This window comes from Pholcus phalangioides, unplaced genomic scaffold (assembly GCF_987345545.1).
Source record: "Pholcus phalangioides strain wild (caught in Gottingen) unplaced genomic scaffold, Ppha-v1.0 ptg000004l_1, whole genome shotgun sequence".
Lineage (NCBI taxonomy): Eukaryota > Metazoa > Arthropoda > Arachnida > Araneae > Pholcidae > Pholcus > Pholcus phalangioides.
In genome coordinates this window covers 25,007,391-25,028,845 of record NW_028301597.1, presented here as the reverse complement: position 1 = coordinate 25,028,845, position 21,455 = coordinate 25,007,391, and the positions used below count along the sequence as shown (strand labels likewise).

The 21,455-nt window shown below is 37.1% G+C and overlaps 1 protein-coding gene across 1 annotated transcript in view; it reads left to right on the top strand.

The window, feature by feature from the left end:
- LOC149086973 (uncharacterized) overlaps positions 1-21,455 on the top strand; it is a 132,933-nt gene that overhangs the window by 103,295 nt on the left and 8,183 nt on the right. Inside the window, exons 6-25 of the mRNA XM_089231189.1 lie at positions 652-774; positions 1,710-1,943; positions 2,107-2,262; positions 2,420-2,602; positions 9,926-10,153; positions 10,370-10,717; positions 10,845-11,063; positions 11,336-11,692; positions 11,844-11,999; positions 13,175-13,403; positions 13,765-13,966; positions 14,263-14,416; positions 16,114-16,317; positions 16,686-16,920; positions 17,753-17,969; positions 18,085-18,289; positions 18,927-19,169; positions 19,570-19,708; positions 20,811-20,970; positions 21,128-21,288. Of these exons, the coding sequence (XP_089087315.1) occupies positions 652-774; positions 1,710-1,943; positions 2,107-2,262; positions 2,420-2,602; positions 9,926-10,153; positions 10,370-10,717; positions 10,845-11,063; positions 11,336-11,692; positions 11,844-11,999; positions 13,175-13,403; positions 13,765-13,966; positions 14,263-14,416; positions 16,114-16,317; positions 16,686-16,920; positions 17,753-17,969; positions 18,085-18,289; positions 18,927-19,169; positions 19,570-19,708; positions 20,811-20,970; positions 21,128-21,288 (4,153 nt within the window). The remainder of the gene's footprint in view (positions 1-651; positions 775-1,709; positions 1,944-2,106; positions 2,263-2,419; positions 2,603-9,925; positions 10,154-10,369; positions 10,718-10,844; positions 11,064-11,335; positions 11,693-11,843; positions 12,000-13,174; positions 13,404-13,764; positions 13,967-14,262; positions 14,417-16,113; positions 16,318-16,685; positions 16,921-17,752; positions 17,970-18,084; positions 18,290-18,926; positions 19,170-19,569; positions 19,709-20,810; positions 20,971-21,127; positions 21,289-21,455) is intronic.

The window sequence follows — 21,455 nt, the reverse complement described above, 5'->3', positions numbered from 1 at the left end:
CACGGCAAAGTCCTTTTTACTTTTTCCTTGCCTAGCTCCGGGGATTTTCGTGCTACAGGTGCCATTCCAACGCTATTTAGTGTTTTTCAGTATGGAGATAGCATTCCAATACAAAAAACTTGGTGTTGCCATTTGATATTTTCGAAATTTTCTCACTGTAACCGTAACTGTTAGAGTGACACTGTTGTTTTCCATATCATTCTTGAGCGCATACCTCAAAATACCTTATGCCAAAATTTCATTCAGTTTCTGTGAATGGTATGATAGTTAGGGGCCCATATGTCGGGATAGTTTTGTACATAATCACCCCATATATGTACATATGAGAGTATCGCATATGTTTTTTATCGCATTACACATTTTCAGTTAATGTATTATGTTGTTGTTACCATTGTTTCTTTCACTTGGGGTGAGGTGAGGGAGCTCGTCAGCTCAAACCATGATCTTTCTCCCTTATCCTACCTACATTCATGTATGCATAAATCCATGCAACTGTTTTCAATTCCTGTACATGTGTAGGTGAAATAAATTTGAATTTGAATTTTTTTTTTTCAAAAATTTGTTCATCAATGATTATTACTACTAATGAATTGAAAAAATATATATTTATAATTTAATATTTATTACTGTTTTTTACTTTGTTAATTCAAGGTTTTACTGGTACGCACTGTGAAATCAATATTGATGACTGCCCGGGAAACCTGTGTCAGAACGGAGCGACTTGCGTTGATGGAGTCAACGGCTATACCTGCCATTGCCCTCCAACATATACTGGTAAGCAATCAAGTAATCCATAAGTGTATCAAGTAATCATGTGGTTATAAAATGTATCAAGGAAGCTCATTTCATCCATAAATATATATCGAGTAATCAGTGTGCTAATAAAATGTTTCAAGAATCGTCTATTCATAAATGTATCAAATAATCAGGGTGCTCATTAAACGTATCAAATGATCTTCTATCCATAATTAAATGTATCAAGTAACGTTCTAGCTATAAATGGGGGGGGGGTTCAAGTCAGAGAGTTGTAAGTCAAACATTTTCAACAATTCTGACTCAAGTCCAGAAATACAAACTAGAAGTGCTAAACCAGGAATCTTGAACCCGTTGCTCGTGAACCACCCAGAGTGCTCGATGCTCGTGTCCGATTTCGTGCTCGCGAGCATTTGATCAATGTCTCCCGTAAACACGACGTACAAATTGCATTGAAGGATTGAAATCATCCTGATTTCATGCATTGGTATGTCAAACTTGCCGTAAGGGTGCTCTTCTTTTGATGATGGGTACAGGCAGTGCTCGCGACTAGAAAAAGGTTGAAGACCTCTTCAACCGAACTCAGAAGAAGAAAAAAAAGAACTGTCTCAGCTTCAATAGTTCACCACTAGATTGAGAAATCACAGAATTTTCAACATTGGAACCTATCACAGCAATTCTATTAAAACCTTCATTTTCTCCACGTACACCACTCTGACTTCAATAAGTGCTCATTAGGGTAGGAATCGGGTAATCTTTCTATCCAAAAATGCATCATGCAATTTGGTTATCAGCGATAATGATGATACCGCACATTGAGCGAGCCGTTAGTTATTTTCATTACCAGTTGGATTGCGAAGAAAATTAACAATTCTAATTTTTTTTTTCTTTAAAAATTATTTTGTAAATTTATATCGCCAATTTTTCTTCACCTTTGCATTTTCTATTTTACATAGGAATGTATTGTGGTACCGATGTGGACGAGTGCGCCGTAAGACCCAGCGTGTGCAAGAACGGTGCGACGTGTACGAATACTGTCGGTGGTTACACCTGCATCTGCGTGAATGGCTGGACTGGACACGACTGTTCGGAGAACATTGACGATTGCGCGGTCGCCGCATGTTTCAACGGAGCCACTTGCCACGACAGGGTCGGTTCTTTTTACTGCCAATGTGCGCCTGGAAAAACTGGTAAGGGGTGGAAAAAAAAATATTGCTTTTTCTAATTGCTTTTTAGTGTCTTAAAGTGATAAATTAACATGTGCACGTACATAATTCATAAATGATAAAAACAAAATGAGTTTACAGGGGGGTTTTTTATTAAAGAAAATAATTTCATTTTTTCTCTCCTAAGGTCTCCTCTGTCATTTGGATGATGCTTGCGCCAGCAATCCTTGTCACGTCGGTGCCATGTGTGATACCAGTCCCATCGATGGCACTTACATTTGCTCTTGCCCTAACGGCTTCAAGGGGACGGACTGTACAGAAGACGTGGATGAATGTGAAGAAGGTTAGGGACTTACGCAGTATCTCTGATCGTTGATACAGATAATTCAAAAACTTATAATTTTTTTCATGTGCTCTTTCATTGGTGACAATCCATTTCCTTATTTTTGTTTATCTATAGATGTCTTTTGTTCCCCCCCCCCCTTAATTTACGATTCTAGGTTTCCCGTGTGAACACGGTGGTCGTTGTGTGAATATTCCGGGCTCTTTCAGCTGCAACTGCACAAAAGGTTTCACTGGCCCTCGCTGTGAGATCAACATCAATGAATGTGATTCGAACCCGTGCCAGAATGAAGGCACGTGCCTCGACGAGAGAGGAGGATTCCGATGCGTCTGCATGCCTGGTAAGAAAAGGTGTCACGTGTTTGGAAATAACGTGTTATGATTTACGTTTGATGCCTTGTATATAACGATTTAATAGTTGTGACATTGAATAAACACAAAAGAATAATAAGGTATCAACAGTACCGTCTCAATGCATGAGCCCGCCAGGGCAGAGAGGACCTCATGAAAGTAAGATCTGATTAAAAATGTTGAGAGTAAGCATGCAAATTGGTAGGCAGGCATTTCTTGCCAGGTAGTAAGCCTCGAAAGAATCATTTGATTAGAGTCATCACTAATATTGCAATATAATCGTAGTGTCGACCTCGTATGTATCTAATCGCGCACAAGAACCAAGCACTTGGATACATCAATGAGCATTGCCGCGCTCGCAAGCCTAACGATGATGTTTGCTCTCCACCATACATGCGCAATAAATGACCCGCAGGCCAGATGTGGCCTTCGTTGTCATCTAATGTGGTCCACGACCTCAAACCTAATTCTGTAAAAATGAACTAAGCGGCTCGTTTTCTGTGGACCCCCGGCTCCGACGTTACGGTCAGTAAGACGTTAAGGTGGTCTGTAGACAGATTCACTTAGTAATCCGCGGCACACTTACAGATAAACTAAAGTGGCCTGCGACACTTTATACAACTAGAATTGTGAAATGCAAATTTATAATCAATCTGCCTCACGATACAACAAGGAAACTCTGAATTCCCAAAATTCCGCCCGTTGTATGGACATAGGCGGAGATAGACTTGAAAGTCCGGGGAACGATGATGATGATGTCAATTCATATATATACACGTATACATTAGATCAGTCGACTCCACCTTTGACGATGGGGGGGGGGGGGGGGGGGGGTTGGCGTACCTCCACCCATTTGTATGGAGGACCCCACAATACAGCTCCCACACAAATACTAATTCTTTTTCCTGAGGTACATTTTCAGTGACATTTCTAACCTTCGAACATCATACAAATTCATAATGCCATCATCAATTTCTATCAGACTAAAGAAAACAACGTTGTGGAAGTCTTTTTAACCCTTACACGTGGTTTTACAGTATAGCACCGGTTTTTTTTCCTCCCTTCACCAAAATACATGGATAATTTTTTTTTTTTTTTAGTAACCTGCACATGTATTTCATTTTTTTTCCTCCTGCTTCTTTTAAGGGAAAAATTCTTTCTTTTATTGGGAAAAATTTTTCTTAGGGCTAAGTTTTTTTAATTTTCTTCTAACCCCCTTCCCATGACTGACTGTATTGGTTCAGTTCTTTCTTTTCGAGGCTCCGGGTTCACTAGACTCGAGTGCTGGCAATTAAGGAGGTGGTTTTTCTCTTATTTTATTCTCTATATACTATATATATTTTTTCTTTCTTTCTTTTCGGGGCCTTCATCTTTTTCCAAGGCCCACCCGCTTTTTCTTGGGTAAGCATTCTCGAGTGAAAATCCTTTTATTATAATACGAGACGGACCAACCAGCTCTTTTCCTCTCTCCCTCTGCGGTAACTAGTAGAAATAGGATGGATGGAATATTATGGAAGATGCAGGTGGTGGTAGTGGTCGGCGGCTAGATTGGCTTGAAGACTGGCTCTTGCCGAGATATTGTTGCATTACTATGAGGTGGCCCCGTAAAGTATGAAACGGGGGAAAGAAAAGAAAAAAAAATGAAGTTGGAGTGGAGTTTGGGAAATGGCCCCAATGATTCAAGGAGGAGGAAAGAAAAAAAATAAAATAAAATAATATGAAAAAAACTACCCCTTCCACGCTTTATCATTATGGGTCATAGTTCACGCTGGGTTTTCTTCAATACGGGCTGGAGAAAATTGCAAGTTGGTTCCGAAATTGAAGAAGGGAAAGGGTGGAAGAAGATGAAGAAGAAGGGAACACAGGATGATTAAGTGCTGTGGGCGGTTTCATTTTTTTTACTTCCACTCTCTTTCTCTTTGTCTCTCTCTCTCTTTCTCTATAATACGTATATTTTCGTAGGCCATACTGGCCAGCAATGACGTTTGTGAGCGTATCTTGCGCGTACGAACGTCCAAAAGTTTCATTATGCAATTTTTTCCCCTCCAGGTGGGGTATTAGTTAAACGTCAGGGGTTTCATACGTTTTGCTCAAATGGCTTCCTTGAGCTTTCAAAATTTTGAAGAATCTCCCTAGAGCCTCTAAAATCTTCAAGCGGGTCCCTTAGCTTCCAAAAATCTCCAAGCGTTTTTTTTTTTTAGTTTTCAATAGCATTCAAGGGTTTTTTTGGCTTCCAAAAAATCTTCATAGACACATTCCTAGTGTTTTTAAAAAAATTTTAAACGTTTCTTCAGCTTTCAAAGAATCTTCGGACACATCCCTAGAGCTTCCAAAAATCTTCAGATTCATCTCTAGAACTTTCAGAAAGCTTCAAGCGCAATTAAAATGTTCTCGCACCGAGAATCTTTTGAGAACAGGGTTTTTTTCAACAGGTTTGACAGCCACTGGATTTTCAATTAATATTTCAAGCATGATTATTTATACTTTTTTGTTGTAATTATATTAATGGATATAGTTCGTAAGTCCTTGTTCATTTGGAAACATACTAAATAATAATAACAACAATAGTTCATGAGGTATGTGAAGAAAAGACAGATGACATTTTCTTCCTTTCCTGCATTAATACGCAATGAAAAGATTTTTTTTATTATTATAATTTATTGAAATAATTCCCTCTTTCCTCTCCCCTCACCTCACACACTAAAAATTTACGTAAATGATAATACAGGGAATTTTCTTTAAACGTAAATTCAAATGACTTGAATTCTGAAAAGTGATAGAAGGAGAAAATTTTGGGGATGAAAAAATGACTAACAATTGTGTTTGAGTTACTGAGGGCCGTATATTTAACGACATGGTTTGAACTGTAGTCACAATTTTTGGATAAGAGATCAACATAGATTGGTTAAAAACCTGAATTTAACCAATCCGTGTGGATCTCTTATCAAAAAATTATGACTATAGTTTAAATCATGTCGGTGAATACCGCCCTGAACCATCTCTCAAGAATCTTCTTTTCCTTCATTTTTAGAAACTTTCATGATAAGTTTAGCTCTTGTAGGAAATTCCGGAAAAAAAATGGCATATAGAATTAGGAGTAGGAAGGGAGACGAGAGAGAGAGAGGCTGGCAACCACTAATTTCACCCGAACAACCCGATAATAACAGGCTGCAAATCGCTGCTGAAAAGAATCCGTGTTCACCGTAAATTCTCTCTCTCTTTCTCTGAGTATATATATTCGTCGACGGTAGATAAATCATCTGAGAAATGAACTGGAGTTAACTATAGCTTTCCTTCAATGAAAAAAATCATGCCAAAATCCCTTTTTTGCAGCGCATGTGACCATTATAGTTCCCCCCCCCCCCGAACCCGTATGGTCACTCTTTTGCGAATGCGTTTCTTTCTTGCAATGAATATATGACGGAATTCACGGTATTTAGCAATGCATTATGGTTGATTTACGAAAAATTCACCGTCTCGCAATTCACTGATAGGAAAGTTCACCGACAACGGTTCTCGTCACCAGTGAGTGAGTGAATGTGTGAACGAGTGAGCGACCGATCTTATGAGCTGGTGGATGAGCTAGCGAATAAGCTAGTGAGTGAGTGAGTGACAGTATGAGCAAACCAGTGAAGGGTTGGATGACCGAGTGAGTGAGCTAGCGAATAAACTAGTGACCGCATGAGCGACTGAGTGAGTGAACGATTGAATGGGTGAGTGAATAAGTGACCATATGAGTGAACGAGTGAGTGGTTGAATGAGTGATTGAGTGACCGTGTAAGTGAACCAGTGAATGGGTGAATGTCCGAGTGAGCGAGCGAGCCTGTATCCGCATGCGTGATTGAGTGAGCGATTGAGCAAGTCCGAGTGAGTAAGTAACCGATGAGTGACCGAGTGAGTTGGTGAGTGGCAGAATGAATGGCCAGATGAATGGGTAAGAGTGACCGAATGAGTAAACGATTGAGTGTGTGTGACCGTATGTGAATCACTCGCTGTGTCCCTTTGTGGATGAATTTATTTATCGGTGAATTGCGTGACGCTGAATTTTCCACTCACGATTATGGTCATCTTGACTTATCCCCTGTGTTTTCGACTACATTTTTTGTGGTATTAAAAACAAACGATACGTAATCGAGAAGAAATTGCTGTTCCTTTACTGAGGGAAGAAAAATTGCACACGTTCTAGAACACAGTCGGAAAGAAAATGGCCCGAAATATTTCTTAAGAACCTGTTCTGAAAACACAACAAAATTGACGAAGCTTCGAACGAGAGAAAGGGCTGATCCATGTTTGCGAACGATTACGGGAGAACAATTTGAATAGTGGAGGGGAATGCATATAGATAAGATTGCTTGTACGATGTTGTTTGTGCAAGTTTTACAAGCTTTCCGAACAAAATTGCACATGTACGGTGGTGATGGATATCGGACCGTAGTAATATTGTTATTCAAGTTCCTATTTCCACCTCGTGTAGTGATGGGGGAACAAGTACAGGAAGAGACGACTCTAAATAATTCGTCTAACCTTTCTCTGTAAACATCGTGAGAAATCACGTCTCACAAAACATGTCAGGGGAAATGTTGAAAAGACATTAAATGTTTATTTTTAGTGTATAAAATTTATTTCGGGTAATCGTGGAGCACGTAAACCATCGTGAAAACTTACGGATATGGGCGATGATCCTATCAATTTGGATGGTAGAGAAGAGGGCACGGCACATCTATGACCGTTCCCATGAAGTTTTTTTCCCGGCAGGTCTGATACGAATTTCGATTGGTCTGTGTGAATCGACAATCATTCGGTTTGATGAACATGCACAATCAACACCTATAACAGAAAGCCGCCTCGCGAAGCTCGTGACGTCACTGAAGTCGTCCATTTCACCTATAGTCATTAGATATACTGCATAAAAAAAAAAAGATGAAGATTTCACATCCGTCGGCTTGCTATATCCCATGGCTACATATAAAATGGACGACTTCGGTGACGTCAAAGCTTCGCGCAAAGGTTTCTGCTGTAGAAGGTGCTGGTTGTGCTCGGTTTGAGAGAAAGAAAATAAGTTATAGAAAATTTCGAACCATTTAATTTCATTGCGGCCCACGAATTCGGAAAAACGTTTCTTGTGGCCCACGACCAGTTACAAATCCATCCGAGTGTCTCGCAGAGCAAAAGACAGTATTCTCGCAGTAGTTCATATTTCGAAAGCTATCTAAATTTTCGAGTTCTTACCTTCCTGGAAATTTCGGAGTTTTTGCAGCCTTGGGTTCATATCGATCGAATTATGATTTCATATAACGAGAGATTTCAGTACATACTTAATCATGCATCTTTTTTTTTTGACGGGATGGTTTACTTTCCCACGCCATCCCATCAGGCATAACGCATTGTTAACGGCTCTTATGCTAGAAAAGTGCTAATCGTTTTAATTGTGGCCTAATCCAACCCTCCGTGTAAACAGTTTTGCACGCACCACGGTTAAGGGCAAGGGGGGGGGGGGAATGTAAGCAAAAGTAGTACTGGAGGAGCTGACAATGGATTCGGACTTTTTTTTTTGTCTATTGAGCTGCACCAACAGCAATATCAAGCATAAATGGCGGCGATGCGTGTAACGGAACAGATCGCCTCTTTTTTTTCTGGGAAAAACTATTTAAGCACAATTGCTCGTTTACTATCTTTTTTTTCAGTTTATAGATCCTTCTCCTGCTTTTTTAGTTTTTAATTCATCTTTTTGCTTCTTTTCCGTTCATCTTTATGTGATGATCATTTTTGCTTGCCGCTTGCGTGCGTTCGTTCATTCGTGCTGTATGTGTCTTGTCTTCTCTTGTGCTCCTGGTCGTTGTCGTCACTGGTTATGAGGAGTGTCTCCTTTCTTAGTCTGTCTCTATTTATTTACTTTTTTTTTCTGACTGAGAAGTTAAAAAAAATTGTTTTTTTTTGATTTTTTGTTGTTTTTGTTCTTTATCGTCGTTTTGTACAGTCGGTAGCAGTAAATAACCTACCTGCTACGAACATGAGCAAGGAAGGAATGATCGCTCAACCAAAGGAAAATTTCGTAAACATTCACATCATTTTAGCAGGTGAAAAGTGCCTTTCTAAAGTCCACATTTATACTGTGATCATCCTATTAGATTTGGTGAGCTCATGTGGCTCAAAAGCTATGGAAACCAGTACCACCTGGCATGAGTGGTTAGTGCTTAGCTTTGAAAAAAGTCTTTCCCCATAAGAGCAGACCTTCAACACGATACTTACATAAGAAATATTCAAGCATTTCATCATCCTCATTCCAAAATATGGAAGATGGATGGCAGCATCAGCAAGAATCCGGAACAGTCTTACAATGTAATCACGTTAGAGCCAAAGCCCAGGGTGGCAATCACCCCCCCCCCCCCGCTTTGAAAAATACAATAAAATGGACAAACAAGGTGAAATGTACATACATATATTGAGTATATGTTCATTGCCCCCCTCCCCGGAAAAAGTTGAAGTGACTGGCCTAGATGGAGGTACCATAACCCCCTTCTTTTGTGACTACTGACGGCACAAAAAAAATTAGTTTGTAAAAGAGAGGTTATAGTAAGGGGGGGGGTTATTTTTTGAAGTAAAGGGTTTAAAATGAAATGCAACTATTATGCTGTGAGTGCTCTGCTAAAACTTATATATGAGATTTTCATTTATGAATCAGTTCTGGGGTTGCTCTGCCCAGTGCTACAGAATAAGCACCCACAGCCAGGGTTGATCCTCATAAGTTTGGGCCGTGGGCAAGTATGCATTTTTGGGCCCCTTTATATAGTGTTATTTGAGGTAGAGGAAAATGGAGGGGGAGATGTAGACCCATGCCTGAAACACGAAAGGCAGCCAATTTTTTGGGTGACCTGGGCACATGACCCACTTACCTATGTGAGAAACAGGCACTGCCCACAGTGACTCTGTATTTTACGCCACTGTTAGCATACCAACTTTCAGTTTAACAGGTCTGTGTTTCAATCCCAGGTAAGACATGAATGTCTTTGTCCAATCATTAGGAATCAGCTCTCTGAACTACAGGCATACCCTGGAAGCCAAAATGGAGAGACCCTGGTGTGTCAGGCAGAAGTTGAAGACAGAAATCAGAATACATACTAAAATAAGCATGAATCAATGCAATCAATTGCACACGAAATAAAAAGTCAACAAATGATAAGTTAATAATGTGCTGTGTTAGTCAGAGTATAGTTTTCTGCATAATACATTTTTTTAACACACTGAGGTATACATAATATATATTTGGGATGTAAATGAACTGAAAATTTTTTTCTCACTCATGAAATTCACAGGCTACTCTGGAATATTCTGCGAGCAAGACATTGATGAATGCTCTTCTAAACCATGCCTAAATGGTGGTATATGCAGTGATCTCATCAATGGATTTAGATGTATATGTCCTATTGGTTTCTCTGGAAAGAAATGTGAAGTGAATGAAGATGACTGCATCAGCCACCCTTGCCACAATGGAGGTCGATGCACGGATGCCATTGCCAGCTTTGTATGCGATTGCTTTGCCGGTATGTTTCATTAACAAGTTTGAGAGACTTCACTTTTTTTTTCTCTCTCTCTACATTCATAAGCTTTCATATATAACTCTTATAGAACATTTTCTATCATGAACATTATTGTTAATCCTAATGAAGTTACTCATAATTATTAAATTATTATCACCAACCCGCAAAAATGTTTATTCTACTTCAATTGTTGATTGTAACTCATTCTTCCTGTAATAGGTTTTACTGGTCCCATGTGTGAAACTAACATCAACGACTGCTTGTCATCTCCATGTCATCATGGTGACTGTATGGATGGAGTCAATTCTTTTCGATGCAGCTGTCATCCTGGTTACACTGGTGTATTTTGTCAGACACAAATTAATGAATGCCTAAGTAGACCTTGTCAGAATGGTGGTTTATGTGAAGATCTGGTCAATGGTTACCAATGCAGATGCCTATCAGGTACATCTGGGACTAATTGTGAATACAATGTCAATGAATGCTTCAGCAACCCATGTCGAAACGGAGCTACCTGCATTGATGGAATAAATTCTTACACTTGCCAGTGCCGTCCAGGGTTCACAGGTAACTTTTAATTGACTATGCTCGTGAATACATCAATTAAAATATAAATTCAGTAATTTAATTCGGTAAATTTGTATTACCCAGTCATACTCTCCTTAAAAATGACTACACATTTTCTCCCCGACAGGTTTGCATTGTGAAACAAACATAGATGAATGTGCTAGCAATCCATGTGCCAATGGAGGAATTTGCACTGACCTCATAGACGGATACAAATGTGAATGCCCTCGTGGCTACTATGATGCACGTTGTCTGTCTGATATAAATGAATGTGCCAGTAATCCATGTCGCAATGGAGGTTCTTGTGAAGATGAAGTCAACAGATTTATTTGCCACTGTCCTATCGGTAAGTTGCTATAAAATTATTTTAATGATAATTAAGCATTGTAGAAAGGAATACGAGATTGAAGTGAAATTCTTCTTAAGGTGATGTAAAAAAAAGACAGTTTTCTCAATACAAAAACTTCTGTATTTAAGCTGTATTGTATGATAATGCTGTGCACAAAATGAACAATTTTCTGGGCATTTCTATAGGATGAAAGTTCGATGTGGTGAACTTTGGTTGGTTTTTTAGTAATTTTTCCTATGAGTTCTAATTTTATGTTAATTTCATTGCAGGTTATGGAGGTCATCGCTGTGAAATAGACATAGATGAATGTCAATCTAATCCTTGCCAACATGGAGGAAGCTGCAGAGATTCCTTAGCAAGTTATGCATGCACATGTTTGCCAGGTTATACAGGAAAGAACTGTGAAACAAACATAGATGACTGTGCCTATGATCCATGTCTCAATGGCGGGTCATGCATCGATCTAGTCAATTCGTATCAATGTGTCTGTGAAGTACCATTCACTGGAACAATGTGCGAATTGGAATTGAATCCCTGCTCACCTAACAAATGTAAGAACAATGCAAAATGTATCCCGTCATCCAACTATCAAGACTTTGCATGCAGTTGCTCACTTGGATACACAGGTAATTGTGCCCTTCCATTGCAGTTTTAAGTAGTATTCTGTCTGTGCTAATCTATATCTAGATTTGATAATTATGTTAATTATGTTTCTTTTTGTTTTTACATGCAGATGATGCACTTCTTAATCATTGTCTTTCACATAAATCTTTTCAGGACGACTTTGTGATGAAGATATCAATGAATGTGCTGTATCATCGCCTTGTCGAAATGGGGCTACATGTGTCAATATCAATGGATCTTATAGTTGTTCATGTGCTAAAGGTTATGAGGGGAAAGATTGTTTGATAAATACTGATGACTGTGCTTCATGTAAGAGATAGTACAAATTTTTTTAAATTAGGATTCAAAAACATTAAACTCTTTTCAAACCCTTTTTAGAGTTTGCTTGTGATGCAAGTATTTTTAATATACAGGAGTCTCGTTTATCTAACATAAACAGAAAGGCAGAGCGTAGGACAAGTGAAAATGTCAGATAATATAGGGAAGTATTAAGAAAAAGCCTATTAAACGACAATTTATGTTAAAATTTTACACATTTGGAACCAAATAATCATGTTTTGCAACAAAACAACAGAAGAAATTGACTGATTACAGAAAATTAACAGTTACAGAATATTCTGAAGTTAAATACAGTATTATACAGTTAAGTATGCTCAACTTAAAAAGTTGAGTCTAATGATGATTTAAAGAAATTTTTTATCATACTCTGCTTTCCTGACGAATGCTGTTTCTTCGCTGCCAAGTCTTGCCATCTTCGAAGCATTATTATGTCTATTCCTGTGGTTTCTTCTTGTTGCTCAATGTATTTAATTGCAGTTTCTAGAGTCTTAGTCATTGTGTGAAATTCGGAGAGGCTCAACAGTTGGTGCTTGATCTTGCTCTTCAATTTCGTTGTCATCGCAATTGACAATAGCGACAATTTCTTTATCAGATGTTTCATACTGATCATCAGTCATAGGTAGACAGGCGCACCACGGTACAGTTGGTGTAACTAAGTTAACTAACAGTTAGCTGCGAGAGCAACAAAAAATAGAACTTGCAGCTCTTGTTACCAATTAACGCGTCTTTTGTGTTGTTTTTTTGGTGTGGGACGTCTGATTATATGGAATGTCGGATAAGCAAAGGTTGAATAAATGAGACTCTACTGTATAGTGTTTGTGTGTATGGCACTTATACCGGTTTTCAAAAAAATCTTCATGAAATATTCTGTACGAGAGGAAAATGCTTTGAACAAGAAATCTTGGTGAGTAAAAGAAAAGTTGAGACCTCGAAAATAACTACCATGCTAATACACATGCTACACTTAAACACATTCTTGCACTCTAATGAAAGTTTAATTCTTCATTATAAGCCAGATCCACTGTATTTTTATCTTACTATGTATACTGCTTTCATATTTTCATGTAGAATATTATGAAAAAAAATTGATGTTTTAATGAGTTTTTTAAATGAATTGCATAGCTTATTCTTCTATGATTTTGCAGATCCTTGTCAGAATGGAGGAACTTGCTTGGATGGAGTTGGAGAATACACATGTGTGTGCATTGATGGATTTGGGGGAACCCATTGTGAGAAGGATATCAATGAATGTGCCAGCAATCCCTGCCAGAATGGAGCAACATGCAATGACTATGTGAACAGTTATACTTGCACTTGTCCCTCTGGTTTCAGTGGCACAAACTGCCAGACAAATGATGAAGACTGTACTTCCAGGTAGTGCGCATCATGCAGTTTTTAGCAACAAATTATTTCTCTCATGAATGATTGCAACTATGCTTGTCAGTAGAAATATAAAGGAAAAAGTTAATTTATAACAATATGTTTGTTCTCACATACAAATACAATGTCACAACAGGCAAAATGCCTAACGAGGTGGTTGAGAAAAAGATGCCCGTAACAAATATAGATGTCATATATTTCAAAAATGAAGCAACCAATTAAAAATGCAATTACAAAAACCCAAAGCAATATGAAACTAAAACAAAATGAATATGAAGTAAAACAAACAATACAACACATGCTACACTTAAACACATTCTTGCACTCTAATGAAAGTTTAATTCTTCATTTGTAGCTCATGCATGAATGGAGGCACCTGTCTCGATGGTATCAATAACTATACTTGCCAGTGCGCCAATGGATACACTGGAACAAACTGTCAATTCCATATCAATGAATGTGACTCTCAGCCTTGTCAAAATGGAGCAACTTGCATGGACCATGTGGGATTTTTCACGTGTTATTGCCCTTTTGGATTCACTGGGCCGCGATGTGAGGTGATTAATGTTTTTTATTATTAACTGTTTTAATCCCCTTTTGATCTTTTAAAATGAGTAGTTATACTTTAAAATAATTACTAAATAAAAAAATGAGATTTTTTTTAATTATGTACTCACTAAATTGTAATTGAAAGATTTTTTTTCTGCTCGGTTGAGATAATTTAGTAACTTGGTTTTCTAAATTACGAATGCAAAGCACCCCATAGTTTTATTTATTTCTCCTTCCTTTTTGTATGGAATTTAACTTTTTATGAGAAATTTATTTCTTTTTTCTTTTTTATGTACATCTTTAGACATTGGTGGATTGGTGCAGTACATCACCATGCATGAATGGAGGAACCTGCAAGCAGATCAATAACACTTATCACTGTACCTGTAAGCCTGGGTGGACTGGTCATTTGTGTGATGTCTCCATGGTATCATGTGCTGATGCTGCTGCACAAAAAGGTGAGATTGAGCTTCTTGTGAAAATATGAAAAATTAACTGAAAAAATGTTTCATCATAATTTTGAATGGAAAATTATCATGCCTAAACAATGTTTCAATAACAACAGGGTTCCCAGTGACTTGGAAAATCAGGGAAATGAAAAATAGTTGAGAATAATGTGATGCGTATAAAATATTTAGGGAAATATGCAAATATTTGATAGAAGTCTGGAAAAATTCTGTGAAGAGAAAAACTACAAATAAAGTGTATAAGCCAAGTCGTTTTTCAAAAAATTGTTCTACATTGGGGGGGGGGGTGACTTCACATGAGTATATATGGTATATTTCTTACTTTGTGCATTTTTAAAAGTTCTGGAAAATTTTTATGTTGCGTTCAGGGAAATTATCACATGTTGGGAACCCCTGAACAATAAATGGATTAAGACAGAGGTGCACAAATTTTTCTGTGTGAGGGCTAGATAAACCAGATAGCTATTGCTCGTGAGCCACAAACTAGTGTGTTTATCATGTCCTATGGATTGGTACTTATATGTTAGAAATCCTTTTCATGGGCTGGATACTTACTCCATTGCAACCTGCTTTTGACCCATAGGTCAAAAGACGAGTGCCCTTTTCTTATGATAAACTTATTCCTTATCGTGACATGAATGTCGCTCTCCACTTGTTAATACAAGATATACAGAAGACTGGATGTTGTGAAGATATTTATTATTTGAGATGTTACTTTTTTAAGGAAGGAAAAAAATATACACTCTAGTAAAGGAAAATCTCTATCTCCTCTGTAGCTTAGTGGTCAGAGCACTCGTCCGGCAATCGAGGGACCCGGGTTCGACTCCCGGTAGAGGCAGAGATGAGTTTTTTCCTTCCTTAAAAAAGTAACATCTCAAATAATAAATATCTTCACAACATCCAGTCTTCTGTATATCTTGTATTATTCCTTATCATTGATTACTAGCTATAATATCCGGCACTGCCTGGGTTTTCTGGGAGGATTGAAAAAGTGACAAACCATTATAAAAGCATAAACTATTATACATATACTAGCAGGATTAAAGAAGTGAAGAACCATTGTAAAGGCATATACATGTGTGAAGCACATTGTTTGAGAACCATGGTAACCATAGTAAACATTCTAAAAGTGATTGTTGAGGCCATTGTTGCCCGACAGTTTTCTGCCCATTTCGAACATTTTCCCAGCTTTGAGAAACTTTTAAACTAGCCTATCATTCAATCCTAGCCCTGTTTGGTATATATGCAAAATTTGGCGATCATAAATCGAACATATTGTAGATTTGTATAGAGAACATACTCACACAGGCAGAAAATCAATTTTATACACATAGATGATCATATCTCTGTATCCAAGAGCCAGAGGGACAGATGACCACCAAAAAACTTATTTTACAGAAGAATCAGAACCATCTTTTTTTTTTCCTTGGACCTAATGCTTCGTGACATTGACAAAACACATAATCCTGAACAATTATAATATAAAACCTTAAAAATGTAAAAATTGTAGTTGCATTATTCTGATGTACAGATTTTACCACCAGGTATTAAGAAAATTACGCTTACTTATCATTCCAGAATCTACAATATTAGTTTTCCTTGATGTTCATTTCTCAGTTTTGTAGATTTGACTTATGAATCTCATTATTTTGGATCATTTACTTATCTAAAACTTTTTTCCCTTCCAGGAGTCAAAGTTGGAGATTTATGCCAGAACAATGGCAGGTGTGAAAATATCGGAAACAGCCACAGGTGTATATGTCTTGATGGTTACGAAGGCAGCTATTGCCAACACGAAGTCAACGAATGTTCTTCACAACCTTGTCAGAATAAAGCTACTTGCAATGACCTCGTTGGAAAGTACTCGTGCAGTTGTCTACATGGCTTCCAAGGTTTGTAATATTTTTTACATGTATTCCATGGGAATTACTTGCTAACCAATGTGTTGAGAATAAGTTTTTAGAAATGGTTATATATTCAATATTCATTTGCAAAATAATATTAGTTCCTTGATATGTTACCGGACATGGTCCTGCTCCCATAAGAGCAATGGCTAAAACTGGCAAATTTTGCTGGTAGAGCCAGGGCTATATACAGAATGAAAGAAAAGAGGGAAAAAAAGCTCACTGAAATGGCTTCGTGCATGTTACTTATGAAAGTAAAAATTGAATGTGTATATCTCATTATAAAGTATACATAAAAAATTCAGCATGCATCCATATATATGTGAATAAAATTAAAAGTGTATTTTTCTCCCTAGGTATCAACTGCGAACTAAATATCAATGATTGTGACCCCAACCCATGCAGAAATGGTGCAACTTGCCATGATCAAGTCAATAAATTTGTGTGCTCATGTCCTCACGGCACTCAAGGAGTTCTGTGTGAGATTAATAATAATGATTGCTTTGATGGAGCTTGTCATCATGGTGGTACATGTGTTGACAAAATTGGAGGCTATGAATGTACTTGTCCAGCAGGATTTGTTGGTCCAAGGTTAGAATATTTTCATTGCCCATGTTTCATGTTATTAAAATAATTTATCAAAATAGTCGGCATTGTTTTTAAATGATTGTTCATATTTAGAATTGTAAATTAAGAGTGCTGTATGTAGATGCCACCTAACTATTCAGTGAATTTACATGCAACCTCTGCACAATCATGTGGATATCATCATGACATTGCATTGTGAAGGTCCAACTTTGTCAGAAATGTCATCAATATTCTTAACGCTAAAAGCTTTTTTGATTCCTGTGAGCAGGCTTAGTGGTTCTGCTTTTCTTTGGATTTTCCAACTTTGAAGCACAAGTGTGAGCCGATCCTCCTTTTAAAAATGTCTCTCTATAAAGAGCAGGCAGATCTGAAGCAAAAAAATTCATGTATCTGCTAATTTCACTTCTAATTTAGAAGAAAGATAGCAGCACTTGTTGATCAATTTATTTTTTGTTGCCCTTATTTGAAGTGGCTATCTTTCTGTGTTCTTAATAACGATTGTGACGAAAATCACCTTGTTTTTGAGGCGCATGTGGGGTTTAGTAGTAGCGCTTCAAACACATAGCACACATGCCCCACCCAAACACCATTTGCATGTTGTGGACAACATATACATACAACACTTTCCAGGATACGCAAATTTGTAATAAATTCCTAAGAGGAATATTTAAGCAGTTCATGAATGGAAGGAATGAAGTTGTCAATGATTCTTTCAGTAGTAGTTTCCAATTTATGTTGAATACTTAATTAATTTAGAAGTCGTGCAAAGCATTCATTGACTGAAACATAAATTTCAAAAAGCTCACTATTTTTTTATTATTATTATTCATTTCAGGTGTGAGGGAGATGTCAATGAATGCTTATCAAACCCATGCTATCCAGAAGGTACTCAAGATTGTGTGCAACTAGTCAACAACTATCGCTGTGACTGCAAACATGGTTTCATGGGTCGACATTGTGAACACAAGGTCGATTTCTGTGCAAATAATCCTTGTTTAAATGGAGGCATCTGCACAAGTGTTGCTCAGGGTCATCTTTGTATCTGCCCTGAGGTAAGTCTGAAGTTCCACAAAAGTTCTCCTCCGATTTTTTAAAGTTTTATCTGCTGAACATTGTGCTTTTACGTTGATTAGAAAAATAATGTAACTTATTATTGTCTTTTTCAAGGGTTTCTGGGGCGAGAACTGCAGTGTAACCAATATCACCTGTGCTAATGACCCTTGTAAGAATGGAGGGCAATGCCGACCAAATCGCCATACATATGTATGTGTTTGTCCTCGAGGTACCACTGGTGCTCATTGTGAAACTGATATTTACAATGAATGTGATTCCTCACCATGCCTGAATGGTGGCGTATGTCACAATAGAATCGGTGAGTTCCTGTCAGGTTGCATTGCGCTCAAATGAATATAAAACTTTGTTCGTAAAATAATATATAAAGTTTAGGAATGTTCAGATATGAATATCTAAACCTCAAAATTATTTTTAATTACACTGAAACTTTTTATCATGATACTAAAGGAGCCAAAAAAACATCATTATAAAGAACTTACCATTATTAATGTAGTAACCAGAGACACATTTAATGGCGGGTGCACACCCAGTGCGCCCTGGCCCTGACTTCTAAAGGACCCTGAAAAATCCAAACTTCACATTATTTTCTAATTTAAGGGCCCAATATTTTCTTTCGTGCCAGAGGCCTTGGCCAACTTCAATCTGCCACTGTTAGTAACATATTAACACTATGGCATATGAAAAGTATACCAGGACCATAGAGTAATATTATCATATAAGTGACAATCATTATGGAGGATATTGTTATGCAGGAGTTTCGCTGTATTAAAATAAACAAATATCTAAATGAATCTTTCTCCAGAACTTCATTATTGGGTGCAATGAGACAAAGCAATATTACTATCATGATACTACTGCTAGCTAAAGTTATTCTATGCATCATAATACCAAATATATAGATTAGTATTGATACGTATTTTTCATTCATAATTCAGGAAAATATGTATGTGAATGCCCCCAAAACTGGAATGGAGCACGGTGTGATAAGTTTGACTCTTCGTTTCTGGGAGGCTTTGGAGGCATGCTCTTCAGGCCAAGTACAGTCATGTATAATGATGCTGAGGAAAGCAAGAAGTTATGCCAGTTGAATGACTGTCGGAAGAAATCGGGCGATCGAATCTGCAATGATGAATGTAATACACGTGCCTGTAATTTTGATGGTGGTGATTGTTCACTTGGTAAGTAGTTGTAACAGTCATCATAGATTTAATTATTTGAAACATCAAAAAAGTTAAACATTCACCCAAAATAAATGGTTTTATATGTATCATTTTAAATTACATTCTGTGAATGTCATATTTTTAAAATTTAAAATTTTATCCTAAAACTATGTTATCGACTAGGTTTCCGAGATGTAAAGTTAGTATTCTAGGGGGGTTGAGCAAGTCTAATCTCATCAGTTTGAAATTTAAAAAAAAATTTAATGTTGAAAAACAGGAAGTAAAATGTATGGTTTATATATGTATTCAAATTAAAATTAACCTTTGAAATCAATTTTGATTCTTCCTGTTCCAAAAATATCTGAAGAATCAGTTTCAATATTTTAATTTAAAAAATTATATTTTATTTTATTCCCAGGCATCAACCCATGGAGAAACTGCACTGCTAACATAAACTGTTGGGATGTGTTTAGAAATGATGAATGCAACATTGAATGCAATAATATTGAGTGCTTGTTTGATGGGTTTGACTGTGAACAAAAGCTTCTTCCATGCAAGTAAGTGATCTTTTCATTTCTTATGTTCTTAAAATCTCTTCCAGCCCAGCTTTGTGGCAGAGTTTGTAGCTGAAATGACTGCAGATTTCTGATTCATGTTTCTCCTCCATATTTCATACTCCCAAAAAACATACTTTTTGTGTTAATCAATTCAAATAATATTCATTTTATTCTGACTAGCCTACGAAAAAAAAAGAAAACAGTAAAAACTGCAGATAATGCCTTGCTGTCAGAGGGGACGATATGAAGATATATATGGGAGGCTGAAAGTTGCTGGTCATCCAATATATATGGGACTCAAGAATATATGGGATATACACTCCATATATACAGGACTATGTAGGAGAGGGACAGTCGATTGCATTGTTTTTTTCAGAAATTATTGGGGGCCTCGACCCTCTTACAAAATTGATTGCGGGGGGGGGGCTGAAATGGCCTCAGCCCCTAGGTTCCGGCACTTATGCTTGCTGTCTGATTCACACTAATAACTTAAAATGTTTTTTAATATATAATGCACAGATTATATGCAAGGAATTATGCATGTCTTGGCCAAAGTTGGAAGTCAGACCAGACTTTTGACATTGATTGTAGTATATACCTGGTGGGGGGGGGGGTCTGTTCAGAATTTTTTGTAGGGTCCTGTTTTTGTGAAAATTTTCTAATTTTTGTGAAAAATAAGTAATCATGTGGGAAGAGAAATAATCTAGTTAATTTATCACAAAAGAAATGAAATGCCAAATTTATGGTTTCATTAATTTGCAGAGGTTTTGTTTTACAGATCCAGATTTTTGTGAAGGGTCCGTTTTTAACATTCAAGATTTTTGTGAAAGGTCCATCTTTCAGATCCAAAATTTTGTGAAGGGTCCGAAAACTGGAACTGGACCAAAATTTTGACTCGACAGAGCCCTGCATACTTTCTACAAGTGACTTAAGGGATGAATGATATAGCTACCAAACTTTTATATATGAAATCTATTCTTTTTCAATTGAAAGAAAGGATTTTTCTATTTGCTTAAAATGTTTATTTTACATACTTTATCTGTAAGTAGTGAAAACTAACTAACTTCAGTAGTTTGAATAAAAAACTATTTTTTTCTTGCAGTGAACACTATGATACATACTGTCTGAAGAATTATGGCAATGGCTATTGTGATTATGGATGCAACAATGAAGAATGCAACTGGGATGGGCTTGACTGTGAAACAGAACCACCACGTTTAGCTGATGGCTCACTGATGGTGATACTCCTAATGGAACCTGAGGTGAGTAATTCAATCAAGTTCAATAAAACACAGTAACATTTAAAAAAAATTATTAGAGCCTATGTTCGAATTTTGTTACTATGTAATTCCTGTCAGATAACAACACGCTTGTATTTTTAATAACTTTATATGTCTTATACTTTTTTAACCTCTATAGGTGTTTATGAATAATTCAGTGTCATTTGTGCGAGAAATTGGTCATGCTCTGAGAACTATTGTACGTATAAAGAAAGATAATCAGGGAAATCCAATGGTTTATCCTTGGCGTGCAAAGGAAGTAGCTGTGAGTTCTCGGTTCAAAGCTCATCCGAAAACAGGGTGAGTAAAATTTTCAACAACACTAATTATATTTAGCTTCAAATAAGCTGTGTAATATTCTTGGAATGATGTACTTTAATGTCACTTATTCATTTTCTTCTCAGTATAAAAATTTTGGTCAAAAATAAAATTTTACTTCAAGATTGTTATTTATACATTTTGTAATA